General features: G+C 44.0%; 3 protein-coding genes across 3 annotated transcripts; all 3 read left to right on the top strand.

The window, feature by feature from the left end:
* Positions 1 to 89: 89 nt before the first annotated feature.
* Positions 90 to 1,054, top strand: QC764_512335 (uncharacterized protein; the record flags this gene model as incomplete). The annotated part of the gene is made up of 2 exons (XM_062948456.1): positions 90 to 248; positions 323 to 1,054. The coding sequence occupies 2 exons, from the start codon at positions 90 to 92 to the stop codon at positions 1,052 to 1,054; spliced, it is 891 nt and encodes a 296-aa protein (XP_062799232.1).
* Positions 1,055 to 2,838: 1,784 nt separating this feature from the next.
* QC764_512330 (uncharacterized protein) lies at positions 2,839 to 3,983 on the top strand (the record flags this gene model as incomplete). Its single annotated transcript, XM_062948455.1, has 2 exons — positions 2,839 to 3,402; positions 3,456 to 3,983. The coding sequence occupies 2 exons, from the start codon at positions 2,839 to 2,841 to the stop codon at positions 3,822 to 3,824; spliced, it is 933 nt and encodes a 310-aa protein (XP_062799231.1). The 3' UTR covers positions 3,825 to 3,983.
* A 117-nt stretch (positions 3,984 to 4,100) lies between these two features.
* QC764_512310 (uncharacterized protein) lies at positions 4,101 to 6,509 on the top strand. Its single transcript, XM_062948454.1, has 2 exons — positions 4,101 to 5,109; positions 5,163 to 6,509. The coding sequence occupies exons 1-2, from the start codon at positions 4,262 to 4,264 to the stop codon at positions 6,376 to 6,378; spliced, it is 2,064 nt and encodes a 687-aa protein (XP_062799230.1). The 5' UTR covers positions 4,101 to 4,261; the 3' UTR covers positions 6,379 to 6,509.
* Positions 6,510 to 16,797: the final 10,288 nt, after the last annotated feature.

Raw genomic sequence — 16,797 nt, 5'->3', positions numbered from 1 at the left:
ATCGCAGCTGCCTTGGAATTTTGCGGGGTAATTGATATCCTCAGCCTGGAAGGCGAGCAATATCAGGCAGCTGCGTGCTTGCCAGAACCATGGATGCCGCCCGCCACGACGTCAACCAGCCTCTTGACCCCTCTCGAAAGGAAATACGGCTCTTGAGGATTGTGGGTGAGGTTGAAGGCCGACTCAATTGCCACCTCGACACAGTTGCCTTGGTCCAAGATGTGTCTTCGTTCACTGCATTGTCCCATGTATGGGGCGACCTCCGCCTGACTGTGACTGATCCCATTCTCGTCAACGGTGTCCATGTCAACATCACTTCAAGCTGCAAGCCGAATTTCGCGACAGGGACCCCGCCACGCTCCGGCTGTGGGCTGATGGCATCGGCATCGACCAAAGTGATAATGCCGAACGCGCCTCACAGGTTCAACTGTGGCCACCCTCTACGCATCAGCCGAACTCGCCATCGGCTGGTAGGGCACAACTGACCCGGATCGTGTGGCCAAGGCACAGGAAACACCATTTGGTCTGCCGTGTGGCTTTTGCTCGATTTGCCTTATTGGTATCGGATATCGATCTTTCAGGAAGCGGTGCTCGCAGACCGCTTGTTGCTGCCTGCCCGCTTGCAGTTACACCATACTCAATGCTGGAAACCATTGCCGATGCTGTCCGCCAAATTGATCGGTGGTGCTGCGGTCATGCCCCGAGCTTCTTCCACCGGTGGATTTGGAGGACCATCTTCAAGACTCCACCCCGTCGGGAGAAGGTATACACCATCCAACACGCACGAAACAGGAGGCTTACCTTTGCCGACACCTCACAACAACCAGGCCCAACCGAGAACGCAAGAATGACAGTCTATGACCTTGCCTACGGCGCTGCGAAGCTCCAGGCCACAAATGAGAAAGACTATGTCAACGGCATGCTTGGTGTAACCGGCCTGGCTATCAACCCGGATTGCACGCATGACAAGCCACAGTATGGCCCATGGACGGAATGGGTAAGGACATGGACAAGACTACCAGTCCCAAACACACCAGACCCCCAGTTTCTGTGACTCAAGTTTCTCTTTATGGCAGGTATCGGCTTCTTTGACTACCCAGTTGGCTGTCCAACATGGGTTCCCCACTTTTCCGGCATAGCGAAAAAGCCCCTTGGTACTTCCCCATGGCTGCTTGGTAACGCTGACCAAGGTTTTGGGCCTGTTCCTGTCTAAGCCGACGGCTGCTTGGAAGTCTTTGGTCGGATGGTTCAACAGATCACCGATGTGCTTTGCTGCTTTTGCCCGATTCCAGTAACCTCGAGCGTTCGTTGCCGTTAAACAGTTCCGCTATTTCGACAGCCCTATTGCGCTTCATCGTCAAGTTTGTCTCTCAATACCGGACACACAGCAGCAGAATCCCACCCCTTCCTACTCTCACACGCGTACTTTTGTGTGACTTGACCACGCCACTCAGTGACGTCGTATTCTTCAAAGGGTATCGAACAATGTTGGCCATACTCATATCAGCTTGGGCCGGAACTCAGCCGACCTACCCGACAGACTTTTCAGGGCTCGGTGGCTTTTTGGCAGAGCAGCTAGGGAAACGGATATCTACATTCAACACTCTAAAATGGATACTGGAAAACCCGTGGACAGCCTCTGAAATTCAACAAAGCAATTTTGAACCGGAACTGCAGTGGTTCAGGGTGAAATGGGACGACAATCATCACAGCCTCGGCTCATTTTGTGAGATTGGGTATTTGATCCAAGGAATGGTTCCTTTTCAGGCACAAGACAACCATTGGAGATGTGCCCCCGAGGTTCCTAGGCCGGTGATCTGGTGTGCGTCTTGCACGGAAGCAATGTCCCTATCATACTACGCCCATTCAAAGGCTCCTCGACCCAGTATCATCATGTTCGAATTTGTTCCTTGCTCGGCTTCATGAACGGAGAGGCATCCGCTTCGGATTTGCGGATATTTGCCATTGTTTGAGGTTGATGAGACAAGATGAGCATCGACAACATGGTTGAAGTGCAGGGTCTTGACTTGGGCCTTTCAAGACATCGCCGTCTCGGACAAGACCGACATCTCACCAGCCCAATCTGATCATACGGATATTAGTCCGTGTCCTGAAACGTGATAGCGGGTCCAACGCGTGGCAGCAGCCCGATGGCCCCGTGGCAGACGGTGCCGGCAGCCGGGGCCTGACGATTTCAGGCTAAATGTGTTAAAGTCGAAACCTCTGGCCCTCCTCTTGCGATGTGACCCCCCGCATTCCCTTGGGCGGGAAACAAGCCACCGCAACACACACAACCGGGTACCAGGACCAAGCTTTCACGAGCGGCAGTCCAACGAAATTGGGAAAGCGGATCTATGAGGCTAACAAGGTGTATGCTCCAGAACAGTTCTTCGCGGGTATTCTCCTGGGATGTAACCTCGTCTGCTACCACTGTGGATCCACACTCCGCTGGCAAGCTGGCCGCATAACACACTAATACTTCTCGAAATATTCTCGATTGGTGGGACGGACGGCGTCACGGGTTGTTTCTTGGGACAAATTGGCAGAGGAATACAACTCGACGACTTTTACCAGCATGATAAACTCCGTACGCGAGCTCGGCGGAGCAACGGAATGCTACCAAGGGTCGTGGAGGGTGTACGTCATGGTATCAGTCGCGATGGGGACAGGCAATATGTCTGGGGAAGTCAATGCAGATCGTGGTGCTTGTTTCCTCCCCCTGACATGGCCGCTTGGAGTATAAAAGAGACGGCTTGCCTCGTCTACATCTGATTTATTCCTGGATAATCTGCAGCTGGAAAACAACATCCCGGTCAACTACCGGAACAAAAAATCACCATGTGGCCATCACCAAAGAACGCCTTTCTCCTCCTGCTCGCCCACTCCCTGGTCGTCAGTGGTTCCCCTATTGACGTTGAGGAAGCCGAGGCGGCTGTTCTCGCCAAGCGCCAATGTCCCCAGATCCACGTCTTCGGTGCCCGTGAGACCACTGTCGCTCCCGGCTTCGGCACCGCCGGTCAGGTTGTCAACCTCATTCTACAGGCCTTCCCCGGTGCCACCAGCGAGGCGATCCAGTATCCTGCCTGCGGCGGTCAGGCCAGCTGCGGCGGTGTACAGTATGGCGAGTCTGCTCGTCAAGGCACCAACGCCGTCGCCACGGCTGTGAACAACTTCCACACCCGCTGCCCCAACACTCAGATTGTCTTGGTTGGCTACTCCCAAGGTGGTCAGATCATGGACAACGCCGTCTGCGGTGGGCCGGATGCTGGCTCCAACATCAACACCACCACCCCTCCCATCTCCGCCAGCGCGCTCAACCAGGTCAAGGCGGCCATCTTTATGGGCTCTCCCAGATATGTTGCTGGTCTTTCTTACAACGTCGGCACATGCCAAGCTCAGGGTGTAAGTTTTATCCCGATTCACGAAACAAGAGCGGTTGCTAACGTGGAAACCAGTTCGCCGCCCGCGCCCGCGGCTACGTCTGTGGCTCCAACTCGGCCAGCAAGATCCAAAACTACTGCGACAGCGTCGACCCCTACTGCTGCACCGGCAATGACCAGCAGGCTCACCAGGCCTACGGCACCAAGTACGGACAGCAAGCCCTCACCTTTGTCCGCGCGAGGCTGAACCAGTCCGGCGGCGGCACCACTCCCACCAACCCTACCACTCCTGTCACGCCTCAGCCCACTCAACCCAGCAACCCGGGCGGCAACTGCGCGGCTCTTTGGGGACAGTGCGGTGGCAGTGGGTGGAACGGGCCAACGTGCTGCAGCCAGGGGACGTGCCGTGCTTCTAACCAGTGGTATTCCCAGTGCTTGAACTAGGTGCAGCTCGAAGGGGGGATGATTCGTGTAAATAGTCATGAGAAAATGTAAATATTGATGCTCATTGTGTTTATTGGCTTTGTGACCGATAACGGGGACGAAAAGGGGTTGTATGCACAAAAGTGGAATGATGCATAGGACGTGTAGAACAAAGCAATGCACAAGGACTCAGGCCTGCATAGGGTTGTGCAACGTTCACTGCATAAGCTCACCAATTCTAGCCCCTTTTCAGCCACCACCTATGCATGCATAACCTTTTAGCACAAAATCTGCCTAACCAAACTCGCCCGACTCAGCTGCGATTCTTCCGAACCCCCCGCTTCTTTTCGCCCTCTTCAGCCGAGGTTCTTATATTTTCTCCTGACACCTTTTATACCATCTGATTTTCTTTTCCTGTCTTCCATCTCTTGCCTGGATCCTGAAAATAAAAAGATGGCATGCCCGAGTTCCTAAACAAAAACATGCCCTACCACGGTGTGACCCCTCACCTGGTCCCCTTCCTGCCCTACATTGAAAAGACGGACGATTCCCCGCTTGACGGGGCATGGAGGCCGGCGGATTCGCTGTCGAGACCGATAGATGTTGCCGTGATTGAAGGATGGCTGGGGGAGTGTGACGGGAGTCATTGGTGTCATTCCCAGAGTCGGAAACAGAGATCGAAACCTGCTTGGGTGGTGGATGTTAAACGGAGGTGTGTTGTTGCTTATAAGAAGGGGGAGTATGTAGCGCTGAGCTATGTGTGGGGTCCAAACTGTGACACTGGGTCGATTTGTTTGGTTAAGGGGAATTTGGAGCAGTTGAGACAGGTTGGGGGGTTGGATAAGGTGGGAGGGTTGCCGAGGACGATAGCTGATGCGGTGAGGCTTGTTGGGGAGTTGGGGGTGGGATATCTCTGGGTGGACAGGTTGTGTATTGTGCAGGATGATTTAAAGGAGAAGGGGAGGCAGTTGGTGGGTATGGCGGGGATTTATGAGGGTGCGTATTTTACACTTGTTGCGGCGCAGAGCGCGGATGCTAGTGGACCGCTTAGTTCGAGGCCTTTGCAGAGGAGTAGAAAGGGGTCATGGTGGGGGGCGTTGTTGACGTTGGCGCCTGGGGTGGGGTTGATTGGAAAGAGAAAGGAGGAGGGAGATATGCCTTGGAGACGGCCGGTGAATAATAGGGAGGTAATGAACTCTCATTCTATTGACTTGTTGCGGACGGTGTGGTTCCAGAGGGGGTGGACCTTCCAGGAGTACTTGTTCAGTAGGAGGAGGGTGGTGTTTCATAACAATACGGTGAACTGGTGGGTTCTCTAAACTCTGAGAGTAGCTGAAAGATCTGGCTGATAAGAACTAGGGAATGCCTGTGTGTGTCTTTGCATGAACATCAACAGCGTCTGAGCTACATTCCAACCAACAAACTTCTTTTCTCAAGGCTAGACCATTGGCCCAGCTTTCATCGCTTTGCTCGGCTCTCAGCACTTTTTGCCCCAAGATTCTTAACATTCGCTGAAGATGTCCATGACGCTTTTTCTGGTGCGGGAAATCATTTCGCAGCAACATTCCCCGGCGGATTGATCAGTGGTTTACCCGGGGGCTGTTTCTTTGATGCTGCTCTTTTATGGCAACCCTATTCGCCAATGGAGAAACGCCATCCTTCGAACCAGGTCCGAATGGGAGAAGAGGTATTACCGTCTTGGAGCTGGCTGACCTATCGAGGTAATGTACAAAGCGAGAGCTGGGCAGCAGGCTGGAGCTACCTTGCTACTTCGCAACATGAGGGTGGATGGCAAGTGTTTCCAACAGTTCACTGGGAACACTCTGAAACAAAGGACAGTCCTCGGCATCCCGCTTCTTCCCTCGAGACTCGTACACATATCCCTGATAGCGAAGATTGGAAAGAGTCAGACGGCCATTATACCCACCCATCTATACCCGACACCGTTTTCTCCCGCCCAATCCCCCTTCCCCGTCCTCACCAGCCACAACCAGCCGTCGCCCAACGATCACGCTACCTTCACTGCACATCCAAACACACCACCTGGACCCTCCACCCCAAAGCCTACCACGCTTTCGCAGGTAACTGCGCCATCCTTGCCCTTCTAGACCAGTCAGGAAACCTCGCCGGACATCTCAGACTCAACACTTCGGAATCAGACATCCGCCACCACATCCCCACCAACCCCGTCGACCTCATCGAGCTCTCGAGAGGACAAGTGGAGCTGCAGCCTCACTCACCCGGGTCTGCTCAAACCGAAAAGGAAGAACGCCTCGATATGCTCCAGCGAGACTTGAGCTTCCCTTTCCCGGTGCCGTTGATGGAAGAGTTGAAAGCGCGCAAGGCAAAAGAGAAGGAGCTGGTGCTGCATCCCCTTGCTGATGTGTTTGATGAGTGGTCACTTCCGCTTTGGCCAGAGGCGAGGAACAAGAGTGTTTATGAGTTTTATAATGTCATGTGGATCAAGTGGTTAGATGAGGGGGAAACTGTGGCGGAGAGAGTGGCTGTTGGGAGGATAGAGAAAGGGGCTTGGGAGGGAAGAGAGACTGTGGTGAGGGCCGTAATTATTGCTTAGTGGGAACGTTATTCTTAGTACCACTATAGTGTTTCTTTGCCCGGGTTGTCTAGGCTTCGCGTTTGTTATCCCTAGGTACCTATCGGCCTTTGAGTCCTCGAAAGTAGTCTCCCTCCCTCTGCTTATGCCTCGGCCCACATAACCAATATGTCCTTTCTGTGAGTCGGCTTTTTACTTTTCCTAAAATACTGTCGGGTACTCAGGGTAGTTCCAAAACGCCTTGACGGCCCTATTCATTCCAAATTCAACTCCACAGATGCCCCAATAGTTGTAAAGGTTGATTGAATAGCTAGGCATACGATAAGGGAGGTAATAGCTAATTATACATATAAAGATATCCCTAAAATATAGTCTAACCTAAGGGTAATCACTTTACTTTCTAGTAAGTATAACCGCTTAATTTATTTTCTTTAATTATTCGATACAGCCCTATATTCCTGTATATTTTTTCCGTGGGAATATAGACCTTAATGTCACAGTTAAGCCAACAGGCAGGTTGAACAGTGTGTGGGGCACAAGAGGTGCTAACCAATCGCTGAGGGAACCAATAGGAAGTAGAGCGCCTGGAAGCGCCAGGAGCGTAGTGAGCCAAGTGATCCTAAAGTGACGAGAGTGATCCAGGATCACTCTTGGTACCGTAATCCATAGTGATCCAACGCTGGGAGCAGTAATCAGGATTACGCTTAGCATAGTAATCCAGATGATCCACTAGTGTCACAGCTAAGCCAACAGGCAGGACGGATCGTGTGCGGGGTACGACACGCATAGCTAATCGTTAGTAGAACCAATTAAGACGGAGAATAGCCTTACCTGTGGGATTATTGCCAAAAGTCAATGATCTAGCGCGGGATTATTGCTATGAGTTAATGATCTAGGATAAAATTAATTGTAAAAGTTAATGATCTAGGAAACTAGTAGGTTTTTATATACGGAGAAATTAAGTAATATAAATGAATAGTTCCGTAATATAGAATTTATAATTATAATCGTTAATATTTTAACTATTATAATCGAGATAAGCTATTTATTATATATACTATTTCGCTATACCAAACTAGGATTATTTAGAAGTGCCTTTAATTAGTATACCTTTTAGCAATTCTAGATAGAGGTTCGTTATACGTTATATATTTACTTTAACTCTATTATAAATAAGTCAAAAGCATCTTTTCACTACTATATCTGGACCTGAAAACGTTTAAATAAGAGGCGTCCCGCTTAGCTTAAGCCGCAAGGGACCTTCCATACGTAATAGGCTTACAGCTTTTACTATAGAGTAAGTTATTAAGTATCTTAGAAAGCTAAAGAATGAGGCTTAGTAGTAATAAGAGTAGATTATCACTATTTCGACCGTACTTAGGTCGGTTTATAAGTTTCCGGTACCGGAGTATTATAGCGGTAAAAAGATAAAGCTACAAAGGTTGCTAATTTAGTATAAAATTTATTTTCGTGAATATTTAAACTAATTTATTAATAAAAATATTTTTCGCAGCTACGAAGTATAAAGATAGAGCTTTTATATAGTTTAAACTTATCCTCGATAACTATTATAAAGTAGAGCCGAAGGATTAAAAAAAGATTACCGTAAAGTACTTCGAGAATTACTATATTTTTAAAGCTAAGTTTAATAAAGTATTTAGGGAATATAATAAGGTAAAGCGCGTGTAAAAAAAGCTTATAAACCTACGTTAAATATGTTTAGTAATTAATTATATAACTTTATTTAAAATCGATAGTTTATATAATACTATTAACTATAAAAGGTCAATATAGCTCCTTTATAATAGCTTTAAAGAAAAGGTAAAGGATAAGTTATTTAAGGATTCAAGGCTTAATATTATTAATAAGTATATTACTATAGTTATACGGATCGACGATTGGTAATTCTAGCAACGTACGGAGAAAAGAAATAACTGGGGTTATTGTAGTAATAAATGGTACTTTAATAATAACCGCCTTAACGATAAGCGTAAACAAAAATACCTTAATATTCATTATTTTAGTACTATATATTTAAAATTAATAAACGTTAATAATAGTTAATAGTAAAAGACGTAAAGCCGAGGCTAAAGTAAGGATAATCCTAAATATTATAATTATAGAAAGTAAAATATTTTAAAAGATTACAAAGTATTTAAGCGACTTGGTTAAAAAAAAGAAATTATATTAACCGTTACTATATTAAAGAAACTAAGGATTATAAAGATTATAATTATCAGGTATTAAAAAAGTAAAGTAATACGCTTTAAGGAAGACTTTAATTAGTACGCCGAATAAAAAGAAGTAAAATTCTAGGAGCTACAGAAGGTAGTAAAAAGACTAAATGAGGAGTATAAAAGAGGAGATCTTTAAATATAGGTATTATAAAACTAATTAGCGTAAATTAGTATAGAAATCACTATGGAGGCTAAGAAGGAAAATAATTTTACGTAATAAAAAGAGCCTATATAAATAATATTAAAGAAGTAATGCGGTTAATATATAATTGCTATTACGTAAAGATAGCCTATAAAACTCATGTATAAAAGTTAAAGAAATGATAAAAAATAAAAAGGTCGCTAGTATTAAAATTACGAAGATACTAAAAAAGATACCTACCTTTATATAGTATATACCCTATAAAGGAAATACGGTACAACTTTATTTTAAATATCTGGAATATTAGAAAGTACCTTAGTTCTAGTATATTATATATAAATATATAAAGTATTACTAAAGTAAAACGTTATATGGGTATTAGCTGGTACGTAAAGTAAATAAATAAAGTAAATTATAGTTAGTTAGAAAGACTATAGTAAAGTAAGAAAAGGTTAATAAGAAACTAAATAATTATTTATTATAAAAGGATTGAAGCCCTGTTGAATTAAAAAATAACCTTTAAATAGTATAATTTATATTAAAGTATATAGGATACTACCTTGAGTATATAGATAGTGAAGATAAAGACGATAATATATATTTTTAGGAAAAAGTAATATTAAATTAATATTTAGGTTTAAACTACATAGTATAATTACGGGAAAAGTTAAACGATATTATTAAACGAAAGTATTTAAGGAAACGATAAAGTAAAGGAACCGCCATTAAATATAAATATAAAAAAATATTAAAGAAGTAAGAGACGGAAAATAAGAGAAAGCCCGGCAAAAGTAATTAAAAGACTATACGTTATAAAATAATCTGGAATAGAAGGACGCTTTTAAATAATATAAGTATTTAAAAAAAGATTTACGACCTTTTGCGGGAGCCGGTAATCTCTAACGGATTACAAACAATATTTTTGGAAATATTAATATAAAGCAAAAGTATAGAATAACGACCCGATATTTATTAACGAGGTCGCTACTATATAAAGAGAAAGTAAAAAGAATAAATATTTTTAAACTATAACGTATTAAAAAAATATTTAGGTAATCAAATTAATAAATAAAGGTACGGCAATAAATTTACTTTCGCTATAGTTTGTATATTAAACTAAAATATTATAAAAAAAAGAAATAAATCCTATATATAAAAACTATTTCCTATATAAAAAGCTCATAAAAATTATTTTTTTTGAATATCATAGTCGAAAGGAAAATAATTTTAATTATACTCGATGTTATAAATATAGGACCTTCGAAAAATATAATCCTAAAGTAATTATAATTTAAAAATTATAATTTAAATATCTATTAGAAGGATAGTAATTATTTATAATTAAAAGAACTTTAAAAATCTTTAAATAACGATACGAGATTAGGAGTATATATAAAATAAAGTGTAGGATAAATATCCTCTACGGTATTATCGTAAGGAGCTTAAGAAATAATAGTATATTTTATCGATATAGGTAATAACATTAAAGAAATAAAGTTAACGACATTAATAAAGATATCGGAGGTTAATAAGTATATTTATTATAATGATATAGAGAAAAGTAAAAAAAGGCGGTACCGGTAAAATATTAAAGATGCTTAGCTTTTACAGTTAAGTATTTAAAGGGTTTCTAAAATAAGGACCGTAAGATTATAAAATCAAGTTAAAAAAAGGAGTTAAACTATAGTTATTTAAAATCTATGTTAAAATACAGCTTTTGTTTGTGGATTTTACAGTGTATCTGAGCCCTGTAAATTACAGGGCCTCAGAGGCAATACGATGGCTTGAATCAGCAGTGTTTAGGGACTGCGGTTGCCGGAGCGGAGGCTCGGCCTCCGGAAGCAATCCGAGGTCCCGGAAAGCCGAGCGCTAAGGCCGGTGCCCTGCAGTGGTCAAACGGTAGCGGCAACGTGGCCTGCAGTGGTTAAACGGTAGCGGCAACGTGGCCTGCAGTGGCTAAACGGTAGCGGCAACGTGGCTTGTAACCTTATATTTGGATAGCGCACTTAGCGGGCGTTCGGGCCCGAGAAACGCGCGTTTAGGCCCGGGAACGGAATCACCCTCGGGGAGCAAGTAAGAGGCCGATGGCCCATAAGACCTCTGCCTCACACCCTATCCACTGTGGTATTTTTTAGTTTATAAGGTTTAATTAATATACTGGTTCACCACACTCATTAGTGCCACACAAGCCTATGTTACAGTGATTCTCTTTTATATATTACAGGGCGCCGCCCCTGTAATCCTCCTTCCTTTAGTGCCACGGCAACTGTCGAATGCTGCAGTCAAAGTCTTCTTCGCTCTCAGTGTACTGCGCCGATAGCTATTTGAAGCCTATATTTACAGGCCTCAATAGCACCTATTTTAATAATAAATATAAAAGAATTTAAGCGTAAGTAATACCGTAGGCTTTAATTACTTTAAGAAATAAAAAGATTTCCGTTAAAGGAATCCGGGGCAGCTAAGAGCGGAAAACTCCGGAAAGGACTAACGGCGGGCTCTTAAAAAAAGTCGGGATTAAATAAAAAGATAAAGGATAAGTTATCCGGAAAAGCTAGGCCGAGCTAATTTAGTATAGCGGAGGCCTAGTTAAAAAAAAAGATTAAGAGAGGATTAATAAAGGAAATAGTTTATATTTCTTTCCGTTTTAGTTCCTCAATTAACTATTTTTCGCGGGCCGCGATATAACGTAATTTAGTAATTAAAGTACGACGCTAGATCTTTACTTATAAAAGTTTTAAAGTAATCTATAATATAATTATATAAACTTTTTACTTTTCGGTATTTAATTTTTTCTTAATAACGAAAGGAAGCTATTAAGGTAGGAGTAAAGCCTAGGATATTACAGTCAGAACGACTAAAATTAATATACTAGTTATATCTAAAAAAGCGCTTAAAAGCGCGATAATTGAAAATATTAAAAACTTTATAGCACAAATAGGAAAGTATTTCGTTAATAAAAATAAAAATAGCCGCGGTAAAATTCTAGCGGCGGATAGTATTAAAAAATCCTTTTAGCGTAGGTTTCTTAATGCGGTTAAATATTATAAATATATAGTAATAAGAACGAAAAAACTTATTAAAGAAAGAAATTATTATTAAAAGAAATAAAAAGAATAGGGCTACCGGAACGTTAGTTTAAAAATTAGAATATTATATTATAATATTAATAGATAAACACAAATAATAATGAATCATAGAATTACGAGAATAAAGACTAATAGGGGAAATACCTCGGAGAGCTAATTATAGTAAAAAACGATAATTAATATAATTAAAGTATTAATTAAACTAAATACGTTAAACTAAAGTAATTAGTATAGTTAGGATATTAATTAGGTTAAGTAAGGAAAATTAATGTATTTATCGTACTAATTGGAGGAATTATAGTTAAGAAAAGAAATTTATATATACGGAGGAACTAGATAGCTTATAGATAGTTCCGTAATATACAATTTACAGCTTATATCCACAGTATCTTATATTTATATTTAGATATCTTATTGTGCACTGTCTAGTTGCATGTGACGAACCCCTATCCAGAACCTCTGAAAGGGATACTGGTTAAAGGCACTTCTGAACAATCCTAGTTCGGTACAGGTAAACAGTATACAATAATGGCTTGTCTCTATCACAATAGTCTAAATACCAACGATTGTGACTTGTATTGCATACTGCGGAACTGTCTATCTACGCCAGCTAGTTCCTCCGTATATATTGAAATGGTGAGAAAACACACAAACTAACCACAACACCACAAATATACCCTTAACAGGGTCTCTAAATGAACACACCTGTGTGATAGTGGCTCGCTCGCAGGCCGCACTCCACGTAGGACAAAGAAAAGACTTTATAGGCTCGCAGACCACATAATAAGCACCTGATCGGCCTAATTAGAGGGCCAGAATTGCCTGCACGCGTGTAAGGCACAAAAATATAAAGAAATAAAAGTCGATGTCCTGTCTAAAATAGAATGTCCGAAGCAGACCGCTTATATATATGACCCCTGAACTCCCGAATCCTCCGAGAGCCCCACTTCCTTACTCAAACCCTTAGGCCTGTGGCCGCACCCCAAACCAATATAGACCTTAAGACCCTGAAGTGCTCGTCGTGCTATGCCCTCGATCACTTCCTAGCACATTGCATCCTGCAAAGTGCTCGTCGTGCTATGCCTTCGATCACCCCGAGCATCTTACATCCTGCAGAGTGCTCGTGGGTCTTGGCGCCATAGCACTCTCTAGCCGGCCCCAATTAGCTGTCTCCTGACTTCCCTAATGATTGGCTGGGGACGTCCTGCGCCCCACATACTGCGCGGCCTGCCGTTGGGTTAACTGTGACATTGCACCGAACTTATTGTTAAAAGTGGCTTTTAACTGAGTATCCCTTTCAGAAGCTTTGGACAGAGGTTCGTTACAATAAGCTAATGGAGTTAGAGCTACGTAAGTTTAGAGTATCATTTCTTATTATACGAGACGAGTGTATTGCTTTATTTTTAACTGATTAACTATAATAACTTATACTTCGACTTAGAAATTTCTATAGTAGATTACTAAATATATTTAATTTTTAACGCCTACTTTTTTACCCTTTAGTAACAGGTTTTTCTAGCCACTAAACATATTAATTTAGCGAGCTTTAGTAACTATAACCGATATAAAAAAAGCTAAGACTACGCTAGCGTCGTAAAACTAAACGCTTATTATACTTCTATAATATATATAATAAAAGTTTATACGTAAGTATAACTTATTTATATATATAAAGAAATATATAACGAAGCTCGAAAATACCTTTTTTCATATGAAGCGTATGGGAAAAAGTTTGTTTGTAAGATAGATTGTAACAATTATTACAAAAGCGTTTATCTTAAAGAAAGGCCCTACATGTGCGGGCACTATAAATAAAGACTTTCTCGAAAAGACATCCTATTAAGGCTAGTAGGGCTACCTGTACTATATAATTCTTTCTAACGATCTGATAGACAAATGGCAGGTGTGTGCCCGGCAGCCACGAATCTACCGGTATTCTAGGGAGCGTCCAGGGATGTAACATCTACAGCAGGGTCTGTATGGGCCGGATGCTTTATGGCTGGTCTCAAAGCCTCATAGCTAGGTATTATGTTGGGTTCTCCTATATGTACGCAAAGAACACCGACGACTGGCACGTACCAGGAAAAGAAGACAGACCCTGATCAAAAAGGTAGACGAGTTTCATAAACTGTGTGCTTAGTTTCATCCTCGAGTTTTTCCCAGGCCTTGGGAAGCTCGAACTACATGTGTGGCCATAGTGTTTTCGATGGGTTCAAGTTCATCTTCTTGTATTTCACTAGGATTTTTTCGACGTTGCAATGAAGCTGTTTCGAGAAAGGGCATAGCTTTACTCTTATTAAAAAATCTTTGAATTACTAATTAGCATATACGAGAAATGATTCATTAGGCCAGACCTGTAGTACCATTTACTTTTCGCCACGAACGTGGTTCTGATCGATACCACTTGCCACTTCGGAGCTCCGACTGGGGTTGTATGGCAAGGAGCCGCAAACCCACACTTCTTCCTTTCTTCTTCATCTGACAGTTACATTGACAGACTGGCAGTGGCTTGGCCTTTTCCACTTAACTGGTGCGTTTTGAACCTACTTCCCCTCGTCTAACGGGACCCCAATCTCAACACAGATGCCTGGGACCTCATCACCTCCGCCACCTTCTCCAAGCCCTTCGGTTACATTTCCCACGGCCACGACTTCGATGGTTCCATCCCCACCGCCGACAAGTCGCTCGACTACTTCGCCTCCATCGGACAAATTTCCTGGCTGGACTTCCTCTTCGACAAGAACCCCGTCGTCCGTATTGGTCCCCCGAACCTGAGCAACGTGACCGACATCGCCATGACCTCCCTCATTTCTCGCATGCAAAATCAAGACAAGAACCTCAGCGAGAAAATATCCGATTATCTCCAGCATTTTATTGAGTCTTCCAGCGGTCTTGGCGTCAAGACAGATAATACTCCCCGGGGGAGTGTTATTTGGCTTGGCATTTCTGGGGGGCGCAAGTGCGTTCAGCCAATTGCTACATTGGAACAGGTGGAGATTCGCGCCACACTTGAGGGCTGACTCTTTGCCACCAACGGAGAGAGGGGCCGGATGGAAGGGCAGAGGCCAGATGGAAGGCCGGATGGAGGGGCCGGATGGAGAAGCGGATGGAGGGGCGGAGGGATAGGCGGGTTACGTAGTTAAGACACAGTTCTTTAAGCTGCTATGTAAAACTTTCCGGCTATTGGCTGAACACGCGAAGCATTACCTGGTCTTTGCGGCAAGAAGTGATGCGTAGGGTGTGGTTGGAGAGGAATCGGAGCCATCTAGGAGCCCAAGCCGACAAGGCTGCGGGAGCTGCATTGCGAGCACCACGGCTGAGTTTGGAGAAGATCAGTAATTCCAGGTCGAGGAGATTCTGGACTCACGCCAAGAAGGAAGGCAGATGGAGTACCTAGTCAAATGGGTAGGGTATGGGCACAAGGACAATACTTGGGAACCCGCTGCGCATTTTGAACAATGTCCTGAGGCTCTGCAGCAGTTCAACCAGAGGAAGGGATTACCCACAGCCTCTTCATTTATCGTCTGTGTGCAGGATCCCGATGCCGCATCCCAGATCTTGATGATGTTGTCGTCTGAGCCCGATGCGACGCGCTGGCCGTTCGGCGAGAACGCAATCGACCAGACCGAGTCGCGATGGCCCTCTAACGTCTGTGTGCAGCGTAATACTCAGCGGGCTGGAAACATTGATGACCTTGAAGAAGTACATCTTGGTATCATTCTCAAGTCGGCTGCTATCCTGTGACCCGTGTCAGCACCCTACATTCCTGGCACACCCCCTTCAATCACATACCACCGACAGAACCTCAAGCACGCCACTAGGGCTGGGGATGCTATCCGCTTCCGATGGCCTCTCTCGAGGCGGGTTGAGTGACTTGGTGCAGGTGTGAATTGGAACCCTGAACTTGTTGGCTACTTCCAGCCCACGAGACTGGTCCACCTTGATTCTGAAGTCAACGTCACCAAACTTGGCCAAGTTCAAGTCCGCAGAAATGCAAACTGATAAGCGCCGTTTGCCTTTTGCCTCGGTTTGAAAGGTTGCGCTCTGCTCCCACGCACGCCACAATTCAGTATACACCTCAAACAAGCTCCGCCGATCGACACCCTCCATATCCGATCTGGACCGTGACAACATGGAAAGGGTCAGGCCACTCATTTGCTGGATCTCCGCCCTCGCATCTGGGATCTCCTCCTCAAGGTCGGACCGCATCCACGCAAGGACCTGCTTATCATCCGAACAATCACACTTTGGCTGCCAGCGCTCATCGGGGTTCCAGGAGGTTTCGTCCCTTCTTTCGTCCAGCGTTCCGAACAAGTCAATTCAATTCAATTCAGGCCTAGAATTGAATTGAATTGAGATTACAAGGGTTAGATTGAATTGAATTGAGATTGACTTGAATACAGTCAATCCTATTCAAGTTGCTAGAATACAAGTGACGCCCTGCCATCGCGATTTCCAGTCAAGCAACCACCCCGCTTCAAGACACCCGTTTTGACAGCCAATACTTCAAACAAACAGGTATTTCAATTGTCTGGTCCATCAATCGACACCTCTGTGTCGATATCGTCAACTTCGATTGGCTGAATACTCTCTCAACCTCACAAGAAGTGGCCTGTATTGAGAGGATATCGAATGCCATTTTTGCCAGCTTTGACAACGAAGTCTGGTGCCGGCGCCACCATTCCAGAGGATCCTCCACAGGTAATAACGACATAGAAAAGTATTCAGAAAGCTCATCCTTTAGGAGGAGATCCTCAGGCTTGTCGTAGAAGTCTTCATCGATGAGGTAATTCGGTCGAGTCCGAACAGTCTGCTGGGGGGCCAGAAAGCCCTGCTTGTTGTAATCTTCGTCAAAGAACTTCTTGAAGCCTTGAATTACACGCTGAGCGTGTTCTTCGGAGAGGTCCTTCACGCTTCGAGCTCGCCGTAGAGTAGAAAACGCGTCGCCGCCGGCGTGTGGTAAGTTTGTGAACGA

This window comes from Podospora pseudoanserina, chromosome 5, assembly GCF_035222485.1.
Source record: "Podospora pseudoanserina strain CBS 124.78 chromosome 5, whole genome shotgun sequence".
NCBI classification, from domain to species: Eukaryota; Fungi; Ascomycota; class Sordariomycetes; order Sordariales; family Podosporaceae; genus Podospora; species Podospora pseudoanserina.
The sequence above is the reverse complement of the archived record's forward strand: the minus strand, read 5'-3'. Positions and strand labels throughout refer to the sequence as shown.

Coding starts and splice junctions, on each gene's coding strand:
- QC764_512310 (XM_062948454.1), top strand. CDS start 4,262: ATGCCCGAGTTCCTAAACAAAAACATGCCCTACCACGGTGTGACCCCT. Junction 5,110..5,162: donor CATAACAATACGGTGAACTG/GTGGGTTCTCTA, acceptor GATAAGAACTAG/GGAATGCCTGTGTGTGTCTT.